A 26,596-nucleotide genomic window follows, 5' to 3' on the forward strand; every position below is an offset into this window, starting at 1 on the left:
ATTAGAGGTATCATATATCTTCGAAGGCTGAGGTGTGGGGCTATAAGAAGAAGCTGGATGCCTAAGCAAGCAGCATTTAGTTTCCCTCCCATCCTCACCCTGCACAGCAAAGTGATATGCCCGTCACTCAGGTGTGAAGTACCAGCATCTGCCACCATGCCTGGCACAGGCTAATCAAACAAAGATAGGTAAACTTTTTCTTAAAGGGCCAGATAACATACGTTTTATGCTTTGCAGGCTAAGTGGCAAAACGTAGAATATTGTGTAGGTACTTACTTAACTATTTAAATGTAACCATTTAAAACATAAAATACATTCTTAGCTCAAGGTCCATAAAAAACACAGGCAGCAGGCTGCACTGGCCTGCAGGCTGTAGTTCACCAACCTTCAGTTCAGAGAACTTCCTGAGGGTTTAAATGTGGGGTATTAATGAAAGAGAAGAGTTAAGGATGACGCCAAGGTTTCTGTTCTGTGTAACTAGAGGAATGGAGTTCCATTTGCTAAGACTGAGAAGACTACAGAAGGAAGAAGTTGGAGGCAAGGGGAAAATCAGCAGCTCCACTCTGGAAACACAGACATCCAGTGGAGAATGCAGAATAGGCAGCAGGACACATGAGCACGAGATTTAGGGAACAGTCTAGGCTGAGGACACAAATCTGGGGTTCATTAGCAGAGACAGAATTTAAGAATATGAACCTGCACAAGACCATCAAGACAGTGAGCACAGACAGAGAAGAAGTGTGAAGACTGAGCGTGAGCCACACCACTGTTTAGAGTTGTGCTGTCCAATACGGCCACCACTTAGCCACCGAACTGCTGACCAGTTAAAATGTGGCTAGTTCAAACTGAGATGTGCTCTAAGTGGAAAATACATACCAGATTTAGAATACTTAGCACAAAAACAGAATGCAAAATATCTCAATATTTTTTAAACTGATTATATTTGAATTACTATTTTAGATATATGGGGCTAAATATTATTAAAACTAATTTTACCCATGGTTATTAGAACATTTTACATTATGTACGTGGCTTGCATTATATTTCTATTGGACAGGGGTGGTGTAGAGAATGAGATGACAAACAAAAGCAACCAGTGAGGTAGGAAACCGTGGAAGAAGAGCATCTTAAAAGCCAAGAAAATAATTTGTTTCAAGGATGGAGTGATCAACCACGTCAAAATCTGCAGACAGGTCAAGTTTAAGCCCAAACATTAACCACTAGGTTTAGCAACACTGAGGTCTCTAATGACCATGATGATACAGTTTTGGTGGAACACAAGCTCAGGCCTGAATAGAGTGGATTCAACAGAAAAAAGAAGAGAGAACCAGAGACAGTGGGTATGGATATCTCTCAAGGATTCTGGCTGAAAAAATGAATTGAGATATGGGACAGAAGCTGCAGGACAACGTAATGCCAAGGAATGGCATTTTTAAGATAGAGGATGATAAAGCACGTTTGTATGGAAATGATCTAGTAAAGGGGCAAATTCATTAGGCAAGGAACAGAGGGGAGAACTGCTAGAGCATTATCTTTGAATATAGAACAGGGTATGGGATCTAATGCACAAGCAGAAGGGATCACCCTTAGATAGGAGGACAGAAACTTCATCTACATAACAGAAGGGCAGCAGAATACAGGGTACATGTGCAGGTAGGTGGGAAGACTGCTTCTACTTGCTCAGTGCAATATGAATGTAGGTCATTTACTTCAAGTAAGGATGGTGAAAGTGCTGGCAGTCTGAGACGAGTGACAGTGAATGAACTATTGCCAGGGGGCACAAAGTCCACTTGAAGTTAGTGATGATGCATTGAAATAGAACAAATCAGTCTGAATGTGTTTTTCTCCAGTCAAACTAAGAAGTGCAGGTTTAACGGTAGAGTAAGGAAAGGGCTGGATTTAACTAGAATTGTGGTACAACAAGGCGAGAGAGGAAGGGAGCTAGAAGTGTATGCAAGCAAGCAATTGTGATGAAAGAAGATGGTATTTAAATTAGGAAAAGAGGGTCAAGAGGGTAACGATAGTGAAAAGGTGATGATGAATGAACTGAAGTCCAAGCAGGGGTGAAGGAACTATAGGAGTCAGAACACGAGTAATGTAGAAAAAGACGTGGTGGTCTGAGAACAGGCTGCTCCAAACTGAGATTAAAGGATTGAAACAACCAAGTAGAAGGAAAGATCATTAAAAAGAGAAATCCTAAAAGCTTACAAAGAGAAAACATGGGTCACACATAAAAGATCAAGATGGTAACACTGGAATTACAAATCAGTGGAACAATGCCTTCAAAATTTGAAGGAAAACTGTTTTCCAACCTAGAAATTTATGACACCCAAACTATCAATCAAGTGTGAGGGCAGAGAAGATATTTTCAGACATGCAAGGTCTCAAAATAATTCCCTTCCGGGACCAGCCTGATGGCGTAGTGGTTAAAGTTCGTGTGCTCCGCTTCGGCAGCCTGGGGTTCACAGGTTTGGATCCCAGGTGCGGATCTACACACTGCTCATCAAGCCATGCTGTGGTGGCATTCCACATACAAGATAGAGGAAGATTGCCTACAGACGTTAGCTCAGGGCCAATCTTCCTCACAAAAAAAATAAATTCCCTTCCTTTCTCCCCATAGAACCAGAGATGCTGCACCAAGCAATGTACTAAACTAAGAACAACAAAGGCATGAGATCCAGGTAACCAGAGATCTAACAAAAAAGAGAAGGAAATGGAATTCCCAGGAATGGTAAAGAGAAACCTGGAATGACAGCTGTGTAGTGGGACTAGAAGACAACTGATCCAGCCTGAAGCTGGAGAACAAAAGAGTTTAAAAAGGAGCATTTCAAAAACTACATAAACAACAGATAGATTACCTAATGTGTTTCATAAGAATGGGAGGGGAAGAATTAAGAAGTAGTACACAGAAAACTAAGCAACCCAGAAAGAGGCAGTTATTATCACCAAGAAAAATAAAAATCTGCATGAGAAAGGAAATGTAAGCATATACTACTTTGGCTCATCTGTCAATATTTATACAATCGCAATAGTGTCAGCACTGAATAATGATTTAACCAACAAATACTATTTGGGGTAGAGGAAGGGGTAATGTTTGAATGCTAAATATATGCTAAAAATGTGCTGACATACCACAGTTAAAAATTCTTAAATCCTTAAATCCAAAAATTGGAATACAAGCCTATTGTCCAGAAATATGGAAATAAATAGTAGGAAAAAGCTAAAAGAATTGAATATTATTATGGAATGGATAAGGAAAGAGCAGAGAACTACCATTTTTCATTACAAGTCTTATGGGCTATTTGACTTCGTATATTATGTAAAAGTATTATTACTTTTACTAAAAAATTGTCAAATAGAAAACTGATTTCCTATTTTTAAGATCACTGGTGGTCTAAAGGGAAAGACTGGGCCAGAAAGAAGAGTTGAGAAACTCTCACAGGAGCCTAAACCTACAGCTGACACAGGTATGAACTAAAGCAGAAACAACCAAAGAAGAAAAATCGGTGCCCACATTCAAGATATTTGCAAGGCAAAATTAAAATCATCTGGATGTGGGGGGTTTTTTAAAAAAAAGCTGTAATCAAAGATAACACTGAAGACACCATTTTGCAAGATATAGAAAGCAAGAGGAAAGGTGGTTTTGTGGGGGAATTTTGCACATATGAGCAGGTATTATGAAAGAAACACCTTCAGGCAGCTGAATGTGTCTCCAGTTCAGGAGTAAATACAAAGCAGACATATCTGAGAACAAAGCAGACCAGCACATCAGAACTTCCAAAGTATTCATTTCAAAAAAAGAAATCATTATAGTTCATTCTTACTTATTCATTACCAGGTCTCTTAAGGAGTTTCACTAGGCAATCAATTTTTCCCTAATTATTAAACTGAGACAAACTTATCTGGAGTATCAGAAAAGTTTAGGGAAACAGGAAAAAAATAACCTTCCCAGGCCAGGAGTCAACTGTTGTTTACATTTCTTTCCAGTTTTCTTTATTTTTACATGGTTTATACTATGTGCTGCTTTTTTAACCCTTTAAAGTATGTATTTTTCCCATGGTATTAAACACCGTCATCATCACACACTCATTAGTTTTTTAAAATGTGTAATAAATTACCCATAATTTTTTCAGCCATAACTCTGATGGTGGTATTATGGTTGATGCCAACTTTCACTATTAAAAACCCTGAGTAACGTATTTGAGCATAAAGAATCCACATTTCTATCATTTCTTGAAGGCTGAGATCTAGAGGTCAAATAGCTAGTTTAAATGGTATCAGACTCCTGATGGACATCCTGCTAAACTGTTTTCCAAGGAGTTGTGCTAATGCACACTCTCACTAGTGAAAACCACAGGGCCAAATTACTGCATCCTTACTAATAACTCATCTAAAAACTTTTGTAGACGAAAAGTAAACTATTGTTTTTATCTATTTTTATATATTATTATCAATTTTACGTTTTGGATTATATTGAGGTAAAATTTTTAAAATGTTATGATACATCTGATAACCTTCCTGAGTAGCTGTTTTATTTATTTATTGCCCAGTTATTCATTCAGCTTTGTTGTTATATTTTATTTGAATGAGATCTTTTCTTTTTTATTGAGGTATAATTGATAAACATTATATTAGTTTCTGGTGTATAATATAATGATTCGATATTGGTATATATTGCAAAATGATCACCACAGTAAGTCTAGTTAACACCTGTCACCATACATAGTTACAGAATTTTTTTCTTATGACGAGAACTTCTAAAATTTACTCTCTTAGCAACTTCCAAATATGCAATATAGTATTATTAACTAGTCATTATGCTGTATATTACATCCCCATGACTTATTTATTTTATAACTGAAAGTCTGTTTTTAAACTATTTTTAACTCCCTTCATCCATTCTGCCCACCCCCAGCCCCCAACTCTGACAACCACCAATCTGTTCTATCTATGAGCTTGGTTTTTGTTTTGTTTTAGATTCCACACATAAGTGAAATCATACAGTATTTGCTTTCTGTCTGACTTATTTCACTTAATACAATGCCCTTAAGGTCCAACCATGTTGTTGCAAATGGCAAGATTTCATTCTTTTTATGGCTCCATTCTCTCTCTCTCTCTGCACACACATATTTTCTTTATCCTGAATGAGAGCTTAATACACAAAAATTGATTATCTTTGTCATCTAAATTTTCCCCAAATTTTTTCTATCAACTTTTTCCTATTAGTCCTTTCCTTTAGGATTTCTCCTATTTGTTAATAAGTCCTTCATCCAGAGAATATGTAGAATTTCAATTATAATTACTTCTATTATACAAAATTATTTTAGTTTATTTAAAAACAACCTAGTACAGGCACATAACAAAAATTTCAACAGTACAAAGAGGTATATACCCCAACCCTCAATACCTGAGTTATCTTCTTGTGTATCAAGATTTAACTACCTATTTCCCTTTTTAAAAAAAGAAAACAATGGTAGCAAGCTATACATACTTTTCTACCCCTGACTTATTTTACTTTATTTTGAAGAACTAATCTTATCCATACACATAAACCTACCTCCTTCTTTGTAAAGGGTGCACAACACTCGACTGTATGAACGTAGCATCATTTAACAAGTCTCTATTGATGGACATTAAGGTAGTTTCCAGACTTTAGTTACTAGAAACAATACTACAATTAAAGTCCTTGTGTACAGACACAAATAAATTTGTAGGATAAATTCCTAAAAGTGAAACTGCTGAGGTAAGGACATGAGCATTTTAAATTATGACAGATACTACCAAATTGCTCTTTTAAAAAGCTGTATGAATTTACAATCCCATAAAAATGTATGAGTCTTGCTTACAGTGGACCCCTGAATCCTGACTAATAAATGTGGAGGGAGTGCTATAGTCAGTCAGAAAACCATCGTTTTGCAGTCACCATAGTAAAGATTAGTGCAAGCAAGCAATATCAATGGATGCTAAATCTAGAGGTAAAGATTTTAATGAGCAGAATATATGTATGATTTCTAAAGAGTTTTCCTACAGATTGCTTATTATATGCAAAGGAAAAACAATAGCCATATAGTAATCAGAAAACACCTTGACAGACTGATCAAAATAGCATCACCATTGAGGGACAAGATACAGGGACACTGTATGCCTCAGTTGTGAAACCACAGGATAACACAACGTCACTGTTATATTTCAGCCAGGAATGCATAATCTAAATCTAATCATGAGGAAAGAGAAAACAAACCCAAAGTGAGAAATATTCCATTAAAAAAGGCAAAGCAGGAGAGGACTGTGTTCTCCAAAAACAGCAATATCATTGAGACAAAAAAAGGCTGAGGAATTGTTGTAGATTAAAGGATACTAAAGACATACGCAACTAAATGCAAAACATGTTCCTAGACTGGATCGTATACTGTAGAGGAAAAAATGCTAAGGCGGCCATCTGACAGAAAGGGAACATGGATAGTGGACTGGTATTAGAGATTTACTGAAGTTGATAACTGTGCTATAGTTGTGTACGAGTGCCCCTTTTCTTGGGAGACGCACACTGAGGTGACTGTGGGGAGAAGGTCAAAAAATATACAACAATGGTTCAGGAAAAAAAATACATACATACATATATATGCACATACATTCATGAGAAAGTGAAAAAGCAAATGGCACCCAACAGCTGAATCTGGGTGAGGGATATATGGTGTTCTTTGTGCTGTTACTATAACTGCTGTTAATCTGAAATTATTTCCAAATAAAAAGACTAAAAAGAGGGAAACAATGTTCACATCATACACACATACACGGCATGTGAGTGCCTGCTTCCTACCCTCACCAACATGGTGTATTACAAAAAATTTCTGATCTTTGCCAATAATGGGTAGAAAATAGTATCTCAGTTTTAACTGCATTTCTCCTAAGTGAGGTTAAGCATTTTTTCTTATGTTTAAAGGCCATTTTATTTTCTGTAAACTATCTTCTGATTTTTAATAACATTTTTACACTTAAAATAGTTCACCTAGCTGCAATTTACTTTGACGTTGTTATAGACTGAATGTTTGTGTCCCCCCAAAATTCCTCTGTTAAGTCTTAACGCCCAATGTGATATCTGGAGGCAGAGCTTTTGGGAGAGGGTTAAGTCATGAGGGCAGAGCCCGTATAAATGAGCTTAGTGCCCTTATAAAAGAGACCCCAGAGAGCTCCCTCACCCCTTCTGCCATGTGAGGACATGATGGCTGTCTATGAACCAGAAAGCAGCCCTCACCAGATACTGAAGCTGCCAATGCCTTGATCTTGGATATCTTAGGCCCCAGAAGTGTGAAAAATAAATTTCTGTTGTTTATAAAGTACTCAATCTATGGTATTCTGTTACAGCAGCCCAAAGAACAAGGCAGATATAAAATGATGATAAAGTAATTTTCAAGGATGCTAACCAACTGGTCCAGCGCTATCTGTTAAACTAATTCTTTCTTTGCCTAATTTCTGATGTCCTTTTGAGTACACTTTGAAAATTTATTTTTCAGCAATTTGTATTTATCTTCTCATTAACTCAAACTAATCTTTTTAAAAATTACACCCAAATAGACTAGATTTTCCATGACACCCATATCAATTCAAATACATAGCTAAATAAACAACGTGTATAATTATTAGACAGTATTTCATAAACTCACATACATACAATTGTAGACAATTATATTAGGTATATATTTAATTATTCTCAGATATATAATATAAATTTAGAAAAACTTTACAAACTATACACTGAACCATTGTTGGAGCCTAAGACATTTATTTTGGATCAGCGAGAGTGTTAAAAAAAACTTAAGTTTCAACAAAAGGAAGAATTAAACAAAAATAATTACTCATCAGTAACTTCAAATGCTGTCACATTTCCCCTTAAAATTATCAGCATTTGAAATTTTATTTTTTATGAAGAGAAAAAAATCCTTCTATTTCTAAAACTTGTAACACTTCCTCGGGTGAGGTACTTAGTACTAACTGCAGGAAAATGTTTATACCCTAAAATATTCTTCATATCTTTGTTTTCCTTAGCTCTCTCTTATCAAAAGCCTGAGAGTAAAGCATTTCTGTGTTATAATTCATAAGATACTTGAGGGCAAAGGCTATCTCTTCTATTTTATGAATCCCCACAATATCCAGAACAAATTACCCTGCACATAACGGATACTCAAGGGATGGTACTGACAGAAAGAACACATACTAAGATGAAAGCCCTTTCTTGGAGAGAACTGGATTACTTTTGCCAATAAATTTGTAAACAGTAGTAACATCACTTTTAAAAACTGTTTTAACTATACATCTTGACAAAAATATGTATCATATAACCATTTAGTTACATCACAGTCAATAAGGTAGTCAGTGAGCTTCAGGAATTCTTCTATTACAAAAGCTTACCTCTTCAAAAACAGCAGCTTTATTTACTTTTTCCCTTGCAATGTCACAGATTTTCAAGATTCCCAGAGCAAAAGCTTTCATGGCAGGATCTTCTATGAAGTCTGGATTATGAATGTAAAGGCACGTAAATACCGTCTGTGCCAAGGAATGGCCTTCTAACCACGTTATCTACAAAGAAATAAAAGAATGATTATGTTTAAGGTGATACAGAGTCTGCAAAGTCTAAATCGATCCAACAGTCAAAGGCCAGAGTGTCACAGACCCAAACAAAAATAAGATTAATGACAAGATTTAAAAGACGATTAAAGGGAAGGTCAGAAATGACAAGAGTTAGAATTCACTTTCATTGACTAAAGTCTTTCAAGAATCATATACCATAAATATGATTAGCTGAAAGATACAGATATGGGAAGCATTCTCATATATAATTCAGTTTGCAATATATTTGGAGACTAATGAAATTAGAGTGTCTCCTTACACTGCATCCAAAGCAATCAATTCAACATTTAGTCAATAAAAACCCATAAACTAGGGAATTCACAATTTTAGAAATAACTGGGTCCTAGCCACTCATTCAACTCTTCTTTTTCATCCTCACTACTACCAACTCAAGTCAAAAGCATCATATCTCACCTAGATTACTATAAGAAACTATACAATGGTTTTCCTGCCTCCCCCATCTGTAATTTAATACTCCCAACCAGGAGGTTCTTTCTAAAACACAAAAATAATCATTCGACACTATTTTACTGAGTGGCTACCATGGGCCAGGTACCATGTGCTAGATGTTGTAAATACCAACGTCAGTCAAAATTGAGTAACTATTATATCAAGTGCTATGCTAGGTATTTTCACATATCTTATCTCATTTTTTTCCTAAGACTTTGAGGAATGTGGTATTTTTCTCCTTTTACATATAAAGAAACAGAATCAGAAAGTATAAATAATTTTGCCCAAGTTTATATAGTTATATTTTACACTAAGTCCAAGAATTCTGCAACAGATCAAGAGACATGCTACTGCATTATAAAATCAGAGATGCACATAAAAACTACTATAATTAAGCTGTGTATTTTGTATGACCAGTGTGCAAAAGGGAGGCTTTCCAGACATCTGCCTATACCAAAGGCCAAAGTCTTAGATACAGTCCCAAGAGTCTCAAGGAATGGTTCCTCAACTTTGGCAAAACTCCTCCCTCTTGCCTCCATTTATCCTATTCTACTAGGATGGTAGACTGCTAGAGGGTAATAAAGATATCTTCAAGGGAAAGGGACTGCTTTGGAGGAAGGAGGATCAGGATTAGGATTCTGGCTATGCCCCTTCCTAGCAATGTAACCCTAGTCAAATAAGATGAAATGAAACCGGATATCTAATAGAACTAATGCAAGAACTAAGTGAAAAATATATATTTAAAACACCTAACAGAAGTACTTCACACACACTGACAATCAATATTCACTAGATGAACAAATGAATAAATTTTACATATTTCTAAAGACGATGATTTAACATCAAGTATAAAAAGAAAGGGATGCACAGAAAGTAGTCTCCTCTCCCCCCAAAAGAAAAAAGGCAGTACAAATGAGAATTTTTTCCACAATTAAACAACGCTATCTAGCGAAGACAACCTATCCAGCATATATAAATCACTAAAAAATTTTCCTCATAGTAGAAGATGGCCAGTTTACTACAATTTATCCTAGATTAGGAAAAGAACCTCTCCGTAGCCAATTCAAAATTCTCTTTGCTTCAACTACATGCTTATCTAAGGCACCTTCCAAATTACAGATTTGTTTCCCTGAGAACCTTGAGAACAAAAAGAGTACTGTGGGTAATGGCTACATTATTATCTTCACTGAAAAGAAAATACCCTTTCACCCAGAAAATGAGAACCTAAAATCACCCAGAAGAGAAGAGAAAATGCTGTTCCCTAAAGCATAACTTGGCCTGCTAATCTTATGTACACAGCTTACTAGTAGGCCAAGCATTACATATACTTCATACTCAACACGGGTAGGTATACTTCTAAATTTAAAGATTCAGGTAAGTTATAGTTTTTTAATTAATCAATAGTGTTATTTTAACTCTTACCAAACAGCAAAAACATGTATCCATTATCCCTATCAATTCAGGCAAGGTGAGGTCTTTAATTTTAATGGTGCCATCCTAAAAAGGAGGGGAAATATGACAAATAAGAAGTTTTTTAAAATTTATGGTTATTATGTACAATAGCATTTTGGCTTTCAAAAATTAAATATTCAAGAATAGCAATTCTAAGAAAACTCTGTACCTCATCATCTGATAAAACTAAGATGTCAAATTATCTCTGTTTTCTTAAAAATAATATAACTTAAACAGGTCTTCAATAAGAAAAATCAAAGCCTCTCTAATTAGAAACAGAATAAAGGCCTTTATAAAGAAATGAAAAGTTATACCAACATGTATTTCAAAAGCATAGTTCAAATTACTTCTAAGCATTAAGAAATATGAATCATTTTAATGAAGCAAAACTACTTACCAAGAAAAATTAAACATTTTTAAAAACACTTATTTTAAGTTGGTTAACTATACTACTTGTAAATCTTGTCTATAATATCCATTAATCTAGCAAATCTTTCTTCATAAAATATGCCAAATTAAACTCTGTGACACTATGAAGGAATTTCTAAATCAATTCTCATTGAGTAAATTTCAAATTCATTACCATAAGCGTTTTACTTAATATATTAATACATAAAAATTTAATCCCTAAACCAATTATCCTAGTATTTGAATAAATACTCAAAAGCTTTCAAAAATTAATTTAAAAAATATACACACACAAATTTAGAACAAGCTTTTAATAAAGACCTTAAACAATTTCCAAATTTCAATAGAAAGAGATAATTAAAAGTTATAACTAATTTTTGTTTATATACTTGAGAAGCTTTTAAGAAAATTACACTTTAATATACTAAGTTTGATCTTCTTTTTTGTTTTTTTTTTGAGGAAGATTAGCCCTGAGCTAACATCTGCCGCCAATCCTCCTCTTTTTGCTGAGGAAGACTGGCTCTGAGCTAATATCTGTGCCCATCTTCCTCTATTTTATACATGGGATGACTGCCACAGCATGACTTGATAATTAGTGTGTAGGTCCGTGCCTGGGATGCGAACTGGTGAACCCCAGGCCACTGAGTGTACAAACTTAACCGCTACACCATCAGGCCAGCCCCCTAAGTTTGATTTTCATTATGAATCAGAATGTTTTAACACACGAAATAACAAACAATAAAAGAAAACACAAAAAGAATAATGGTGACTACCTTGATAGCTTGTTCAAAATTGAGAACTTTTCGATTAACTTGGTTTCCAATCATGCCAGCATCCATCTTTGGATCCATCATTTCAATGGCAGACATGGCTTCAAAAAGACCAAATCTGCAAATAAAAAAATGTGACCCCACAAATTGTTTTTGAACCAGTAAGCATACCCAGATTCCCACAATGGTATAAAAATTATTATAGTACTTTAAATAACTACAGTATTCTATGTATTTAGTCTTCCCAACTTGCTAGCACTTCTATTTCAATTAAATAATCTTTTAACATAAAAATTCTCCCATGTACTTGTCATTCAAATTATTTTACATGAACTGTGGGGGAGAAAAGAATTAAAAGAAAAGATGTTTTTTGTGCTTCCTTCAAAAAGATTACACATTAGAAATTTTGGGGAAAAAGGTCAACTAATCCTTAATGGATTTCACTTTGCCTTGTTTAATTTTTTCTAACTAACATTTAGAAAGTCATGTTTGGAATAATCATTATCAAATGTAACTTTTAGATTTTTTTCATTTTCTTTTTATCTTGAAAGTTCAATAAACTGGCACATTACAGTCTACAGTGCCCAAAGTTCTGGCAATCACAAAACGAAAAATAATGCAGAAATCCTGACATTCACGTCTGGTATTTGTGGTTTACTAGCCATAAAAGCAGATAGTTATGATGCACTGTAGACTGATTAGTAAGTGTATCGTTAACTGAGATATGCCTCAAGAAATGGGAAAGGAAGAAGAAAAGCCAAAAAGAAAGTCTGATGAGCCATCAAGCCACTGATTTTATATTTTGCTTAGTCTAAGTCATTAGATTACCAGGAAGATAAAGGCATAGATCTTGTTATACTAAATCATTTCTCTCAGAAAAGTAGGAGCAAGACATCAAAAGCAGCTTTAAGGAGACAGACTCTTCCCTGTAATCCCTCAAATCTCTTAAAGGTTGAATTCAAGATGCTCTGACAATACCATCATATGATGACATTATTGAAGGCAACTCTCATACATAAATTTGACGCAACGCCAACCAAAACCCAAACGGGATTTTTCAGAGTTTGCCAAGCCAAAAGAGAAAATACGCAAAAATGGAAGAGAAGTTTTTCAATAAAAATAGAGATTCAGCAAATATCAAAGATACTATGAAGCTGTAATAATTAAAAGCATTCTAGAATATACAGACCAATAGAAAACACTCCAAACCCATATTCCTGTAGGAATTACATACAATAAAGGTGAAATTTCAAATTACAGGCATGAGCCACATAATGACGTTTCAATCAATGACAGACCTCATATACAACGGTGGTCCCATAAGATTAGTACCATATAGCCTAGATGTGTAGTAGGCCACACCATGGAGGTTCGTCTAAGTACACGCTATGATGTTTGAACAACAACATCGTCTAACAATGTATTTCTTAGAACATACCCCCATCGTTAAGCGATGCATTACTGTAGTGGAGAAACAGTGGATTAATCAATAAATACTGCTGAGACAAGTGGCTAACCATCTGGATAAAGTAAAATTTTTGACTCATACAATTTTAAAAAATAAACCCCAGGCAGATTTAAGTTCTTAACCTAAAACAAGCAAACAAAAACCTCTGCAATAATTTACAAAGCTATAAAGGAAAAAGCTGATAAATGCAACTGTGTAAATATTTTAAATTTAATACAACAATAAACCACAGTCAGGTAAAACACTCATAATTATCTAGGGGAAATATTTTTAACGTGGGTAATTTTTTTCAAAAAGTTAATATCCAGAATATATAACTAACTCATACAAACAAATAAGAAAAGGTAAATAATTCAAAGAAAAATAGGCAAAGGACATAGACAATTCACAGCACAGTAAATAGAAACTACTAATAAAAAAGTGAAAAGTGACTCAAATTCAAACGGAATCAGGTGATACAACACAAAATGATGCAAGGGGTTTTTTCGGCCATAAGAAAATTTTTTTAAAAAATATTTAGTGTATTCTTACACACTGCTAGTGGGAATATAAACTGATACAGACTTTTTTTTGAGGGAAATTTGGCTGAACCATTAAAATCCAGTCATTTGATTTCTAAGCTTCTATCTTAAAAATTATTTGCATGTGTATATGTACAAACAGGCTTATATAAATTAAACGTCTTCAATTTTCCCATGGTACCAAAAAATGTTGCAATCTAAATGTCTATCAACAGGGATACCATAGAATAAATTATGGTACAGCCATTTTCTAAAATAAAAGCAACCATTAAAACAGCCAACGTAGAGCTACACATAGTAACATGGAAAGATCTCCAAGATATAGTGAATGGGAAAGGGATTTGCAGAGTAACACATAGTGTATATTCCCATTTACAATTAACTCTTTTTACAGATTTTATTGATGTATGTAAATGTATTTTTTTATAGGTCCAAAAGGACATGGCAACAATCTGATGATAACTTCTAACAGTTATCATCTCTGGGCATAGAGTAGGGATTGTGTAGAGAGGATGGTGTCATGGGAAGTTTTTGCTTCAACTCTGATGTTTGAATTTGTTAGAAATAAAGTATCCATGTATTACTTAAACAACTAAAAAGAAGTTTTTAATGACACAATTAAAACCTTGAACTAATGAGGTATTTACCTAATTAGTAAAACTGCTACAGAAACGATAGTAGTATTAAGTGAGCTATTTCATTCATTCAACACTTTGTGCCTACTACGTGCTAGGCACTACTCTAGGCACTTGAGGTATATGAGTGAGCAAAACAAATTTGCCTGCCTATGGAGCTTACATTCTAGTGGAAGAAAACAGACAAACAATAAAGATAAGTAAATTATATAGTATGTTAGACGATTGTACATGCTAGGGAGAAAAGCAAAGACAGCTAACGGAGATATGGATTGGAAAGATACTATTTTAATAGATGGTCAGGGTAGGCTGCTGGCAATTATGTTCCCCAGCAGAGCCTAAAACCTTGGGGAAATGAAGAGGCCGAGGTCTCTCTAGTTGTTCCTCTCTCATCTCTTGTTCCATAGCCAGGAGCCACGTTCTTTCCTGCATTAGCTGCTTGTGGTTTGGTTTCATTATATCCGTCCTATAACTGCCTGCGTCATCAAGATGACCTAGAGTGGTTCTCAAAGTATGGTCCCTGGATCAGCAGCACCAACCTCACCTGGGAACCTACTAGAAACACAACTTCAGCAGCCCCACACCACACATATGAAATACGGAATTCTGAGGGTGGGGCCCAGGAATGCGTGTTTTAAAAAGTCCTTCAGATGATTCTGATATATACTAGAGTTTGAAAAGAACTAAATTTCAGGGTCTATCCCTCCTCCCCAAATGTCCAATCACTAATTGAAAATTCCATATTTCTAACCCTGAAAATTGAGCCTGGCCATAGAAGTATGGGAATTGAAGCTAAGGAAATATAAATATAATCAAGCATTTCCCTTTATTTTAATCTTTCTAGAGATTCTCAATCTACTTTCACCCAGCCATTTAGTCAACTATCTCTGGTCATCAACCAGCCTATCACATATGACACACAACTGTCATCTTTTCTTCAAGAGATTCCACATCCTGTACATCTACTCTCAAGGAAAGGACCGTAACTCACAGTTTCACCAGATACAACCATTTCTTATTACAAGCAGGGTCAGTTGCCTTAATACAGCTCACTAAGGTTAAAAATATATTTATAGTTTTATTTTTATAGCTTTGAAATATAAAATTACTCAGACTTCAAGGAATACTACTGCACATGAGAAGCAACAGAAGCGAATATTACATTATCTCAAAGGACACAAATACTTACAACTTATCATGAAGCAGTTCTCCCAACTTTAATTCTAAAAGAAACAAAGAGAAAAATCCTTTCAATAATACCATATTTCTATTTAACTTTTAAGAAAAATGAAACAAAACATTAGCACCTGAAAAATGTGCTTGCATGACTTTAGAACTCATTTTCTAAGAAATGGTTTTATTATTTCTACTCAATTACTAATATAATGCCTTCTACTCAGTAAACATTTAAATACTAACTATAAATTAAACTTCTGAGAATTAAAAAGTGACCCATTATGGGCCACAATATTCCAATCAGAATTACCAACCAGATTTTTAAAAAATCACTAGTAAGTTTCCCCCTAAGTAAACTTTTTCATAGAACTGATTGCTCTTTCTCAAGTTGTTTTTAAACCACTTGGTATCATAATCTAAACTTTTTTGTCCCAGGAACAGTGTCAAAACCACTTTTTAAAATTACATTTTATTTAAATAATGTAGAAAACACTTGAGTAAACAACTAATCAAAAAAGTGTTCACCCCCTATAAAGCAGTCCTCCACTTTGGCTGCATATTACTATCAACTGAGGAGCTTCTGAAAATCCCAACATCCAAGCAGTACCCCAAACCACCTAAACCCTAGGGGTGTGAGCTATGCTGTGGTTGTAAAGCACTCCAAGTGACTCAATGTGCAGGTAAGGCGGGAACCACTCCTGTAACATCTGAGTAGCTTAAATATTGATGGTCAAATCCAGTGGAAGGTGTAAGAAGTTTTCAGAATTTTACCCATCTTACTAGTTAATAATATGCTAAATAACATTTTTAACAGTTCCATGTACCAAAACAAAAAAATCAATGAGAAGCATGTATCAAAATACCACAGAAAAGCATAATAGAACATACAGGAATTCTCAAAGACGGTCTAGGAACCCAGGAGTCTGTGACGTTAAAATTACTTTCATAATAATATTAAAATGTTCTTTGTCTTTTTCACTGTGTTGACATTTGCACTGATGATGCAAAAGCAATGGTGTAAAGACGGAAAAAAATCAATCGTGGGCAAAACTGCTGTAGCTTCAGCACCAATGAAGACAGTGGAGGCAAGCTAAATAGCGTATTTTTCACTTCCGTGCACTTGCAGTTAAAAAAGACAAAAATATTTTTTAAATTTCATGTAAGAAGTCTTTGATGAAGGAGTAAAAATTATTAATCTCAGGGCCAGGACCTGGATATAGCAAGTGAGCCATCTATGGTACAAAATTTCATGAGGTACTCATGTTCAGTACCTCACTCACTTCACCCTAGTGCCAGCCCTGATTAATGTTATTAAATCTCAACCTTTGAGTATGTATCTTTTTAATATTCTATTTGACAAAATGGGAAGTATACATAAATACTTCCATTGCACAGCAAAGTAGGAGGCTGTCTCAAGGAAAAGCACTTGCACAGTTACCACAGAACATTATTTTTACTTGAAAGAACAATTGACGAACTAAAGTTATTCAGATCTGAGAATATGGCATTTTCTCAAAAAGGAACTGAGTTTGTCATTTTAAGAAAAACAACCTACTATGTTTGCTGCCAATGATAAAATTTGAACATTTAAGCAAAAATCAGAATTTTGGAAAACATTTATCTTCTACTGTGAGTGTAACAGTTTCCTAACACTTAAAAAAGACTTTTCTGATGATATTGGTGGTGATGTTAAAAATGTGCTTTTTAATATTGCATAATGAAGTGTTATCAACATTTTGAAGATCTGCTTAACTCAGTAAACCAATATCTTGCAAATGGTAATGCATGTTACAATATTAGGCAAGAATAAAAGATCCACACACAGTTCAAGACAGAACAATGGATTTTAATGTAACAGAACATAATATGGCTTCAGGTTCCACATTACAACTAATCTTTAAGAAACTACCAACTGTCAAGTTTCAGTATAGTATCAAAGCAGAATATCCACAGGACATTCAATGAATAAGGATAATATTTTACATTTATCATTAGCAGTCAGAGCACGGACATCATTACACATCATGTAGTCTCTGGAAAACTCCATTGTACACTAATAAGAGAATGAGAATCAAAAAGGCAAGTTAACATCTTAATATCACCACGAAAAAGTTTTGACCTCACATAACCTGTGCAATCATCTTAGGGATCCCAAGGATCACAACACCAAACCACTGAACTAAGTTAACATAATGATAAAGTTACTTCTGCTTTTAAGTTAAAGCTTAAGTAGATGCAATAGTATATAGCAAAGTGAAAAAACAGATAAGAGGAAAAGTTGATGATTCAATATTTCTGTGACGATCTTGACAATACACCATCTTTTAATTTTATCCTCATTCTCATATAAAGCATGAACAGATCTGCTGTGAGAAAGAATTTAACTTAATTTTATGAGTTACAGAATTTCATGATATCTTACTCAGGACATCCTTCCTTTTGCCTTGGAAATAAACAATGAATCATAACTTGTGGCTGGGGTTTAGGTAAGCACTTGAAGGATATGATCGTTCTCCTGAAGCAATGTAATCCAACTGCACAGAGGAAAACACAGAACTATGCAGCAATGCAAAGAGATTTTACCATCTTATAAATGAGATCATTTGTAAACTGGTGTTACAGATCTTTGAACAGATTTCTACAAATATTGCAAATGATGGTTACATTCCCCCGCTTTTACAGCCCTACTGAATCTACAATATAGCCAAAATCTAGTATCATTGTAATAGTCATACTTAAACTGATTCATTAAAATTTACTCCTGGGTAAAAGTGGCCAATCGAACACTGCAACTACTTTTAATTCCTTCCTGAAATCTCCCTGAAACAACTAGAGAAATTTTTTTTTAAAGAAAGGTATAAACCCCAAAGAAAAGGAAAAATTAGCACAGAGATAATACAACAAAGCTGGGAAAACTTGGAAACAGAAAGACAAGTAGTTTGCTAGCAAACCCAAGAAAACTGAATCCTAAAGCCAGCAGTGGAGAAAGGCAAAAATCAACCTGATTTATCACTTACCACTGAAAGTGAGGATAAAGCAGAGCTAAAACGGAGGACTGAGCGGTCAGTCAGCCCAGAGCCCTGCTCTAATTTACAGACCAGGGTAACTGCCCCTCCTTCACCCTGGAAAATACTGAAGACTTTCTTTGAAGAGGGCAAAACAAAGTTTCCAGGGACATAAGGTTATTTGAAGGCTGGGGTACTGGAAAGAGGGGGCATTAAGTGAGTATGTGAGACCCTCTGACCTCTTCCCCCACTTAACTGTTAAATCACAGGCAGTCAAGTCAGATCTTCAACCTCAAGGAAGGAGGTTAGACCAATTTTCTCTACAGAAAGAGCTAAGAGCTAAATAACTGACATCTGAGGTTCCCCAATACAAAAGCCAAGTAAAATCACACGACCGTGAGTCCCACTCAAAAGTTCAGAGCGTCCAATTGGCTTATTGGTCTCCCACCCTTAGATAACAAAGGATTCTTAGCTATCTGAAGTAATTCCCCAATATGAAAGACAGAAAGCAAAGGAAACAAACTACAAAAGCAAGTTGGAGCAAAGACATTATGTAGGGAAACAAAAATTCAAAAGAACTATTATTATCCTTATAAAATAGGTTAAGTTCGCGCTCCGCTTCGGCGGCCCAGGGTTTCTCCAGTTCAGATCCTGGGTGTGGACATGGCACAGCTCGTCAGGCCACGCTGAGGCGGCATCCCACATGCCACAACTAGAAGGACCCACAACTAAAAGTATACAACTATGTACCAGGGGGCTTTGGGGAGAAAAAGGAAAAATAAAATCTTCAAAAAAAAAAAAAAACAGGACACTTTATGGAAGAAAAAAAAATGAACAATCAGAGAAAAAAATTGAAAAATTAAAAACATTACAGCAGAAAAGAAAAATTCAGGAGAAAGTGAGGAAGATAAAGTCGAGAGTCTGAGTCTATTTGGGCTGCCATAACAAAATACCCTAAGCTGGGTGGCCTATAAACAACAAACTTATTTCTCAGTTTTGGAGACAGAAAGTCCAAGATCAAGGCACCAGCAAATTAGGTGTCTGGTGAGGCCCCACTTCCTAGATGCTCATCTTTTTGCTGTGACTTCACGTGGTGGAAGGCACTAGGGAGCTCGGCGGGGTCTCTTTTATAGGAGCACTAAACCCATTCATGTGGGCTCCACTCTCACAGCCTAAGCACCTCCCAAAGGCACCAGCTCTTAATACCATCACATTGGGCATCAGGTTTCAATAAATGATTTTAGGGGACACCAACATTCAGTCCAGAGCACTGAGAAAAAGACAAAGAAATAGAAAACAGGCAAGAAAAGATAAGAGAAAAACTAGAGGATCAGCCTAAGAGGTTCAAGATTCAAAAAGGAGATACTCCATAGCAGAGTACAGAAAAAACAAAGAAGAAATAGAGTAATTCAAGAAAGTTTCCCAGAAGTGAAGAAGACGACAAAGTGAAGGGCTTCAGAGTTGTCAACAAGGCAAACCATGGTGAAAGTTCTGGATACAGGACAAACAGAAGATCCTAAAAAGTTACATGTGAAAGCTCAGGAATCAGAATGTCATCAGACCTCTCAATAGCAGTATCAGAGCAACAAATCAACAGGCAATGCCCTCAAAATTCTCAAAGGTATCCAGACATACTATCAATTAAGTAGGGGGATAGAATAAAAACATTTTCAGACATCCAGAGCCTCAAAAAATTACATCTCCCATGCACTTTACTCAGGAATATAATAAAGATGCCCAATCAAAACAAGGGGAAAAAGTAAGAACCCCCAGGCTGATAATGAAGGAAAATCTCAGGATCATATGAGGTACAAAAGGCAAGAAGTCCAGACTGGAGCAAAGTAAGACACTCGAGAAGAAATTTCTTCAGAGATGAAAACAGAATGTCTGATGTGTCTGAATGTCTTAAGGAGATTTAGACAACTGGTGAAGAGTCTAGGGTAGAATTAAAGTACACTCATGTACTGCACAACGACATTTCAGTCAACAACAGACCCAAATACGACAGTGGTCCCATAAGATTAGTACCATAGAACCTAGGTGTGCAGTAAGCTATATCATCTAGGTTTGTGCAAAGACACGCTATAATGTTTGCACAGCAACAAAATTGCCTATCGACACGCTTCTCAGAATGTATACCCATTGTTAAGAGAGACAGGACTGTATACAGATTTCGGGTAAAAATTTTTTGCATAAAGCAGAAGAACTGTGCAGGAAGGGGAAAGTAATAACAGTGTTACTCTTTGGCTAAGCTATGAATAATATCTGCATATCCATAGTGCAGATACAACTACATGGGAAAGACATCCATAGTTACATAATGCCAAAATTGGGAGTGGGGAGAATCAAGAAGTAACGATAAAAGCATGCTATCTAGAATCATGAATACCAAAATAACCAGCTAAAAGGGGGAAAGTGGGACTTCTGAGGACACCTTCTCTAATGACCAAAGCTCCTAACACAAAGCAGGATACACAATGCAAGATTAAGGGGAAAATCTGATAAGATGCATTCAACAATGCAAGAGCCCTCAAAGTGCATCAAAGGTCCCATTCCCTTCCCACTGCTTGCTCTGTGTTAATACTAGTTGCCACAAGTGTTAAGAAATCCAATATCCCTATGTTCCTTTCCTGAAGAATCCAGGGTCAGAGAAGTTAAATGATAGCTGAACATTCTCGAAAGTAATCTAAATGGAGTGAACTAAGCAGCATTACTCACATTTTGGGCAGAATAACTATTTTCGTGTGGGGGTACTACCCTGTACACAGAACAGTTAACAGCATCCTTGATGTGTACCCATCAGAAAGCAGTAGCACTCTGACCTCCCATTTGCACAGCAACAACCAAACATGTCTCAAGACATTGGCAAATGTTCCTCGAGGGGCAAAATCACTCCTGATGGAGAACCAGATTAAAATGATCCACAGTTACCAGTACAGCCTACTCCATCCATGCCCCACCATTGAAAATATTGACACTATGGAAGAAGGAAAATATAACTTTTGTTTCCAAAACCAAAATCAATTAAAAAGATGTTTTACAGGTTGCCCAGATCTTTCACCAGGACAATTTCTGTCAATCTTTTTCCTCTTAGAATAAAGTGCTAACAAACAGCAAATTCCTAGAACAACGATTCTCAAACTGGGGTTTGTGGATTCGGGGGAGGAGAGGTAAGATCATGAACATTTTATCAAGAATCTATACATCTTCTATAGCCAATTGCTAAATGCGGTGTAATCAGTTCAAAGATAATCTTTTAAAAAGATTACAGAAACATATCCCAGACCAACTGGATGACAGATAACATTATAATCAAGTATTGCCACAATTTCAGTGCTCAAGCTTATGTTCATAATTACACTTGTTCCTAACAATCACCCAAAATGACAACATTTAATATAATGTAGTGGCTCTCTAAACTTCCGCAGTCTAAGATCCAGATATTCCCTAGTTTTTAAAAACACAGCCTTAGCGGCCAGCCCCACGGTGTGATGGTTAAGTTCGGCGCACTCCACTCCGGCAGCTCGGGTTCACAGGGTCAGATACCAGAGGCGCACCTATGCCATGCTGTGGCAGCGAAGCACATATAAAGTGGAGAAAGTCTGGCACAGATGTTAGCTCAGAGCTAATCTTCCTCAAGCAAAAAAGAGAAAGATTGGCAAGAGATGTTGAATAAGGGCTAATCTTCCTCAGCAACAAAATAAAATAAAAATAAATAAAAACACACCTTTAGAATATTCATTTATCGTTAAAACAAGTATATATTCAGCACCTATAAATGTTCTGGGTGAGATAAGATAAAAGAGAAAGGAAGAAAAACAAGAAGCTTAAGCATCCCAGATTTTAAAAAAGAGAAGAGAAAGCAATAAAAGGAGTTCCCCAAAAGTACTGGGCAAGAGCTGAAGAAACTGGATGGATAAGGGGGCCTTAAACAAGGTTACTGTGATAAAGACTAACCAAGAAAGAATAAACTAAGCCAACAAAGAGAGAAGAAAATGGGATGAGAGGATGGGCCCATATCCTCCTAGACTAGAGCTTAAAAAGAATGGAAGTAACAAGAACCAACCTTGGATTACCTCTGCACTATAGACATGATGATGTCATCACCGCAGGAGAGGTTACTGGCTATGCAGTGTGTGGAAGCAGGGAATCTGGTAGACAGAAGAAGGAGCAGTGTATATTTTATGATCATTTATGCTTAAGCGAAATTTCTAAGTTGTGGGTTTGTAATTCAGAAAGCACCTCAATATACACAACCAAATGGAGTATGAAGATCTGAGACTTTTTACAGGCAGCAAAATGAGATGGTTTAAATTAGGCAAAGTTTCCTAGAGAAGTGACATTCAGAAGTCCTACTTAGAAAAATGATATATTACCTACCAGGCAAAATAACAGTGATGAACACCACTGCCCTAGAAAATAATTTAGAAAAGAAAAAAAACAAAAGCCTCAATGTTGGTTATAGGAAATGTGTGCCATCTGTCTAACAGGAAAGAAATGATGAAAATTAGAATTTGATCCAGAGGACTTTGAAGAGTCGCTAAAAGTCTAAGTAGAAATGTATGTGAAGAACACTGTCAGCAGTATGCAGACTGTTTCAAGATACCAAAAAAAAAAAAATCACCGAAGTCTAGCCAAATGCCGTCACACTGTTATCAAAGAGAAGAAACCACTGCAACATAGACAAGAATGTAATAATATCTGTTTTAAATTTAGTTTTCAGAAAACTGCTGGGACAGAAGTCTAAACTATAATTAAGGTTACGAATCTGATTATTTCAAGAAGGGAAGACAAATTATTAATACCACAAGCTCAAGAGCTGCCAATAGCTTTTAGACTTAAACCTACATGTAAAGGAAGATTAATTCTATATCAACTTTTCAGTTCCAAGAAGTATACCTTACATTTGTGCCACGTGAGACGGTGCAAGACCTAATTATGGAAGAGTTAATAGGATAGTTTGATGTTGGCAACAAAATGAATGCCACTCCCTCTCAATCCACACCAAAGCAGAGATTAAAACCATTTCTTATATTCAAGGTTCTTTCCATGAAGTAGCAGAATTACTCATTGTTCCTCAAACATAAAACTCTCACTAAATTGTGGCTCTAATGGTTCATCTCAGTCCAGAATAATGCCCTCACACTCACTTATAGAAACTCAACTACTCCTTTAAGGCCCAACTCGAGCCATATATACATCCTAAAACCTTTCCTACTTAGGTTCATAATGACAACCCTCTAACATAGGTCACTTAAATCAGTGCAAGATGTTAGGTATGATCCACTTAACAGTCTAAGATCTCTGAGCACAAAAACTACACTGTAACTTACACTTCCTTCTCTCTCCCTTAGACAGACATATACAGCCAGTCACCCAACTTCCAGTCTAATGTTCTTTCCACTATCTCACTTAGGCATACTTTAACTGGACATTTTCAGAACAAAGGGTAGGCACATGATTTATCATTTTGCTTATACTCAGCTGGCTCCCTTTCCACCTGCAGCTGTTCCAAGTCTTTATTCCTCTCCTTAAGAGCGCTATTCTAAACAATCCAACTTCACCATCATTAAGTCCTAACCTTCTTGTACACCAAGAAAATAGAAGCCATCAAGGTGTGAATCCCTCCACCATTTCTCCCCATCCACTTAGAAATACACCAGTAAAAAAAAAAAAAAAAAAAAGGAAAGGAAAGAAATACATCTGTATCTTCACCACCCTAACCTCAGTTCCTCCGGTCTCAGTATGTGGGTATTCTTTTTCCCCAAGTTAACTTCTCTATCATGTTTTTAATCCCATCATCTCTTAAAGTTCAGGCTCTATCATTTGTTCCTTTCTCTTTATCTTCAATCTCTCCCTCTCTAAGGCTCTTTCCCCTCAAACAACAAACGTGCATTTCTCCAATCATTTCTTGAACTATGTGTCAGGCAATGTTCTGTGTGCTAGGGTTACAGACAAGATCTCTGCACTCACTGAGCTTACATTCCAGTGGGTGAGACTGACAATAAACAAGAAGTAATTGAAAATGACGGCTTCTGAGAGATAAGTGCTACAAAGAAAATAAAACAGGGTGATTCAACTGAAGTGGAGTTGCAAAGAAGAGAATGAGGGGTCAACCTGCTTAGACTGGCTGCTTTGAGAAGTCCTCACTGGGGAGGTAATATTTAAGTGGTCAGGAAAGAGCCAGCTATGTGAAGACCTGGGAGCAAAGCAATTTAAGACTGAGAAAACAAAACATGCAAAGGCCCAGAGGGGAAGCTCCTCGGTGTGTTTAATGAGACAAGAAGGACCCTGTGACTCACAGTGAGCCTCGGGGGGCAGTGGTACCAGAAGGAAGTCTAAGTGGTAGGCAAGCACCAGGCCATGCAGGTCATGGGGCAGGAGTCTGGATTTTATTCTACAGGCAACAGGCAGCCACCCGAGGATCTTAAGCAGGGAATGACCCTGATCTGATCATTTTCAAACCTCAACTCGACTGTACTACTACCTTCTTTAGGGCGACAGAATCCATGTCTCCACAGTTTGAAATTATTGCTTTGTACTCTCTAACCTGTTCCTTGAAGTTAGAAAATTTTAACAGAAGAAACTGCCTCAACATCTGTATTTAATGCTATATCAAACATATACTGGCTTTAAATGAAAGTTAAAATTAGAGGGTAGAGAATGAGTAAGCGCGGTTAACAAACCACACTTACCTGTTGATTTCTTTTCATTTATTGACATAGTTTAGAAATCATACTCGAGAGTTTACTTTACTCTTTCCCAGATTCTGAACTTCTAATCCAAAAATTCAAACTCACCTCGACAAGCTTCTTCAAAATCTTGGGTTATGTCCACCCAGCTTGTACTGCCTTTTTCCATTTTCTCTGGTATACTGAGCTCCCATCCCGAATCATCATCTTCTACAGAAGCTTTCATAACCATTATGCCTATAAAATTAACATCGGTGTAAAAGGATGTAGCTCTCAGGGCACGAGCATTCGCAAACCATGTGTGTGGGTTTAAGCAGCAGATGAAAGTCTTCCGAAGCTGTTTAAGGAGAGCTCTTCTGAGTTTGAGGCCGGGACTGGGAAAAATCACCCTAATTAAATCTCGCACTAACTAGCACGACTGCTGCTCCTTTACGGATAGCCAGCGCTCAGAGTTTGCCTTCCGACTATCTCACCAGAAAACTCACAAGCCATCCCACACCGGCCCAAACCCAACCCACTCCAGGGCTTCCAACTTTCAGCACCGGCCACAAATGCCCAAGCCACTGTGCAGGGCCCTCTCGGGGCCCAGGACCCCGTGCGGCCACCGCTCCAGTCCGGGCGGTCCCTCGCCTGCCGGGAGCTCGCGGGGCCGACCCCTCCGGGGCCAGCAGGACCCCGGCAAGCCTCGCCGGCGGGGGCCGGGCCGGGGGAGCACCTGAGGCGGGGCCCTGCCCCGCGCCCGCCCCACCCGGCTCAGCCCGGCCCGGCTTGGCCCCGCAGGGCGCGTTCGCAAGGACAGGGCTGCCGCCGCGCGGGCGGGCGGGCAAGCCGGCGCCGCGTCGCCGCCGCGCTGACACCGGGCAGGCCGGGGCCTCGGCGGGCGGCGGGCACCGGGAGCCCGCAGCGAATACCTGAGGCGCGGCGGGAGGGCCGGGGCCGCAGGGTGACCTGGCGTCCCCAGGTCCGCCACGCGCGCGGGAGGCTGCGGCTCTCGGACACCAGAAGGAGGGAGGCTCAATGGCTCCACACGGGCCGTCCCTACCTACTTCTCCCGTGGCCACCCGCGCCGACACGCACCGTCCCGGCCGCGGAAATAACGACGCCGCCTCAGCCGCCGCCGCCCCCTCCCCTCTCAGCCCTGCCCGACCGGCCGCGTGCGCGCATGCGTAAACCCGATGCGCGCGACCCCGCCCCCTCGCCCTCACTCCAGGGGACTTTGCGCCCCCCCCCCGGCCACACCCCCTCCCTCGCCACCGCAGCCGTTTGGCCGACGGCGGCCGCCTTCTCTCCTCGCGGGATTAGAGCCAATCGCGAGATCGGAAGCTACCTCAGTCTCTCTGCCGCCGGCCCAGTCCCGGCTGATGGGCTGGTCCCGGTAAGGGGCGGGGCCGGGG

At 37.6% G+C, this 26,596-nt stretch overlaps 1 protein-coding gene across 4 annotated transcripts in view; it reads right to left on the bottom strand.

Moving 5' to 3' along the window:
* The window catches only part of NAA35 (N-alpha-acetyltransferase 35, NatC auxiliary subunit), a 102,915-nt gene extending 76,526 nt beyond the window's left edge, over positions 1–26,389 (bottom strand). The window contains exons 1-6 of one of the 4 annotated variants that reach the window (XM_070495896.1): positions 26,280–26,389; positions 25,311–25,439; positions 15,519–15,552; positions 11,709–11,823; positions 10,498–10,572; positions 8,407–8,574 (exon numbers count right to left, since the gene is read on the bottom strand). In XM_070495896.1, coding sequence (XP_070351997.1) covers positions 8,407–8,574; positions 10,498–10,572; positions 11,709–11,823; positions 15,519–15,552; positions 25,311–25,434 — 516 coding nt within the window. In that variant the 5' untranslated portion in view covers positions 25,435–25,439; positions 26,280–26,389. Of the gene's footprint in view, positions 1–8,406; positions 8,575–10,497; positions 10,573–11,708; positions 11,824–15,518; positions 15,553–25,310; positions 25,440–26,113 lie in introns of all 4 variants that reach the window. The other 3 variants (XM_070495897.1, XM_070495895.1, XM_070495898.1) reach the window with 3 other exon arrangements.
* Positions 26,390–26,596: the final 207 nt, after the last annotated feature.

This window comes from Equus asinus, chromosome 23 (assembly GCF_041296235.1).
Source record: "Equus asinus isolate D_3611 breed Donkey chromosome 23, EquAss-T2T_v2, whole genome shotgun sequence".
Taxonomy (NCBI): domain Eukaryota; kingdom Metazoa; phylum Chordata; class Mammalia; order Perissodactyla; family Equidae; genus Equus; species Equus asinus.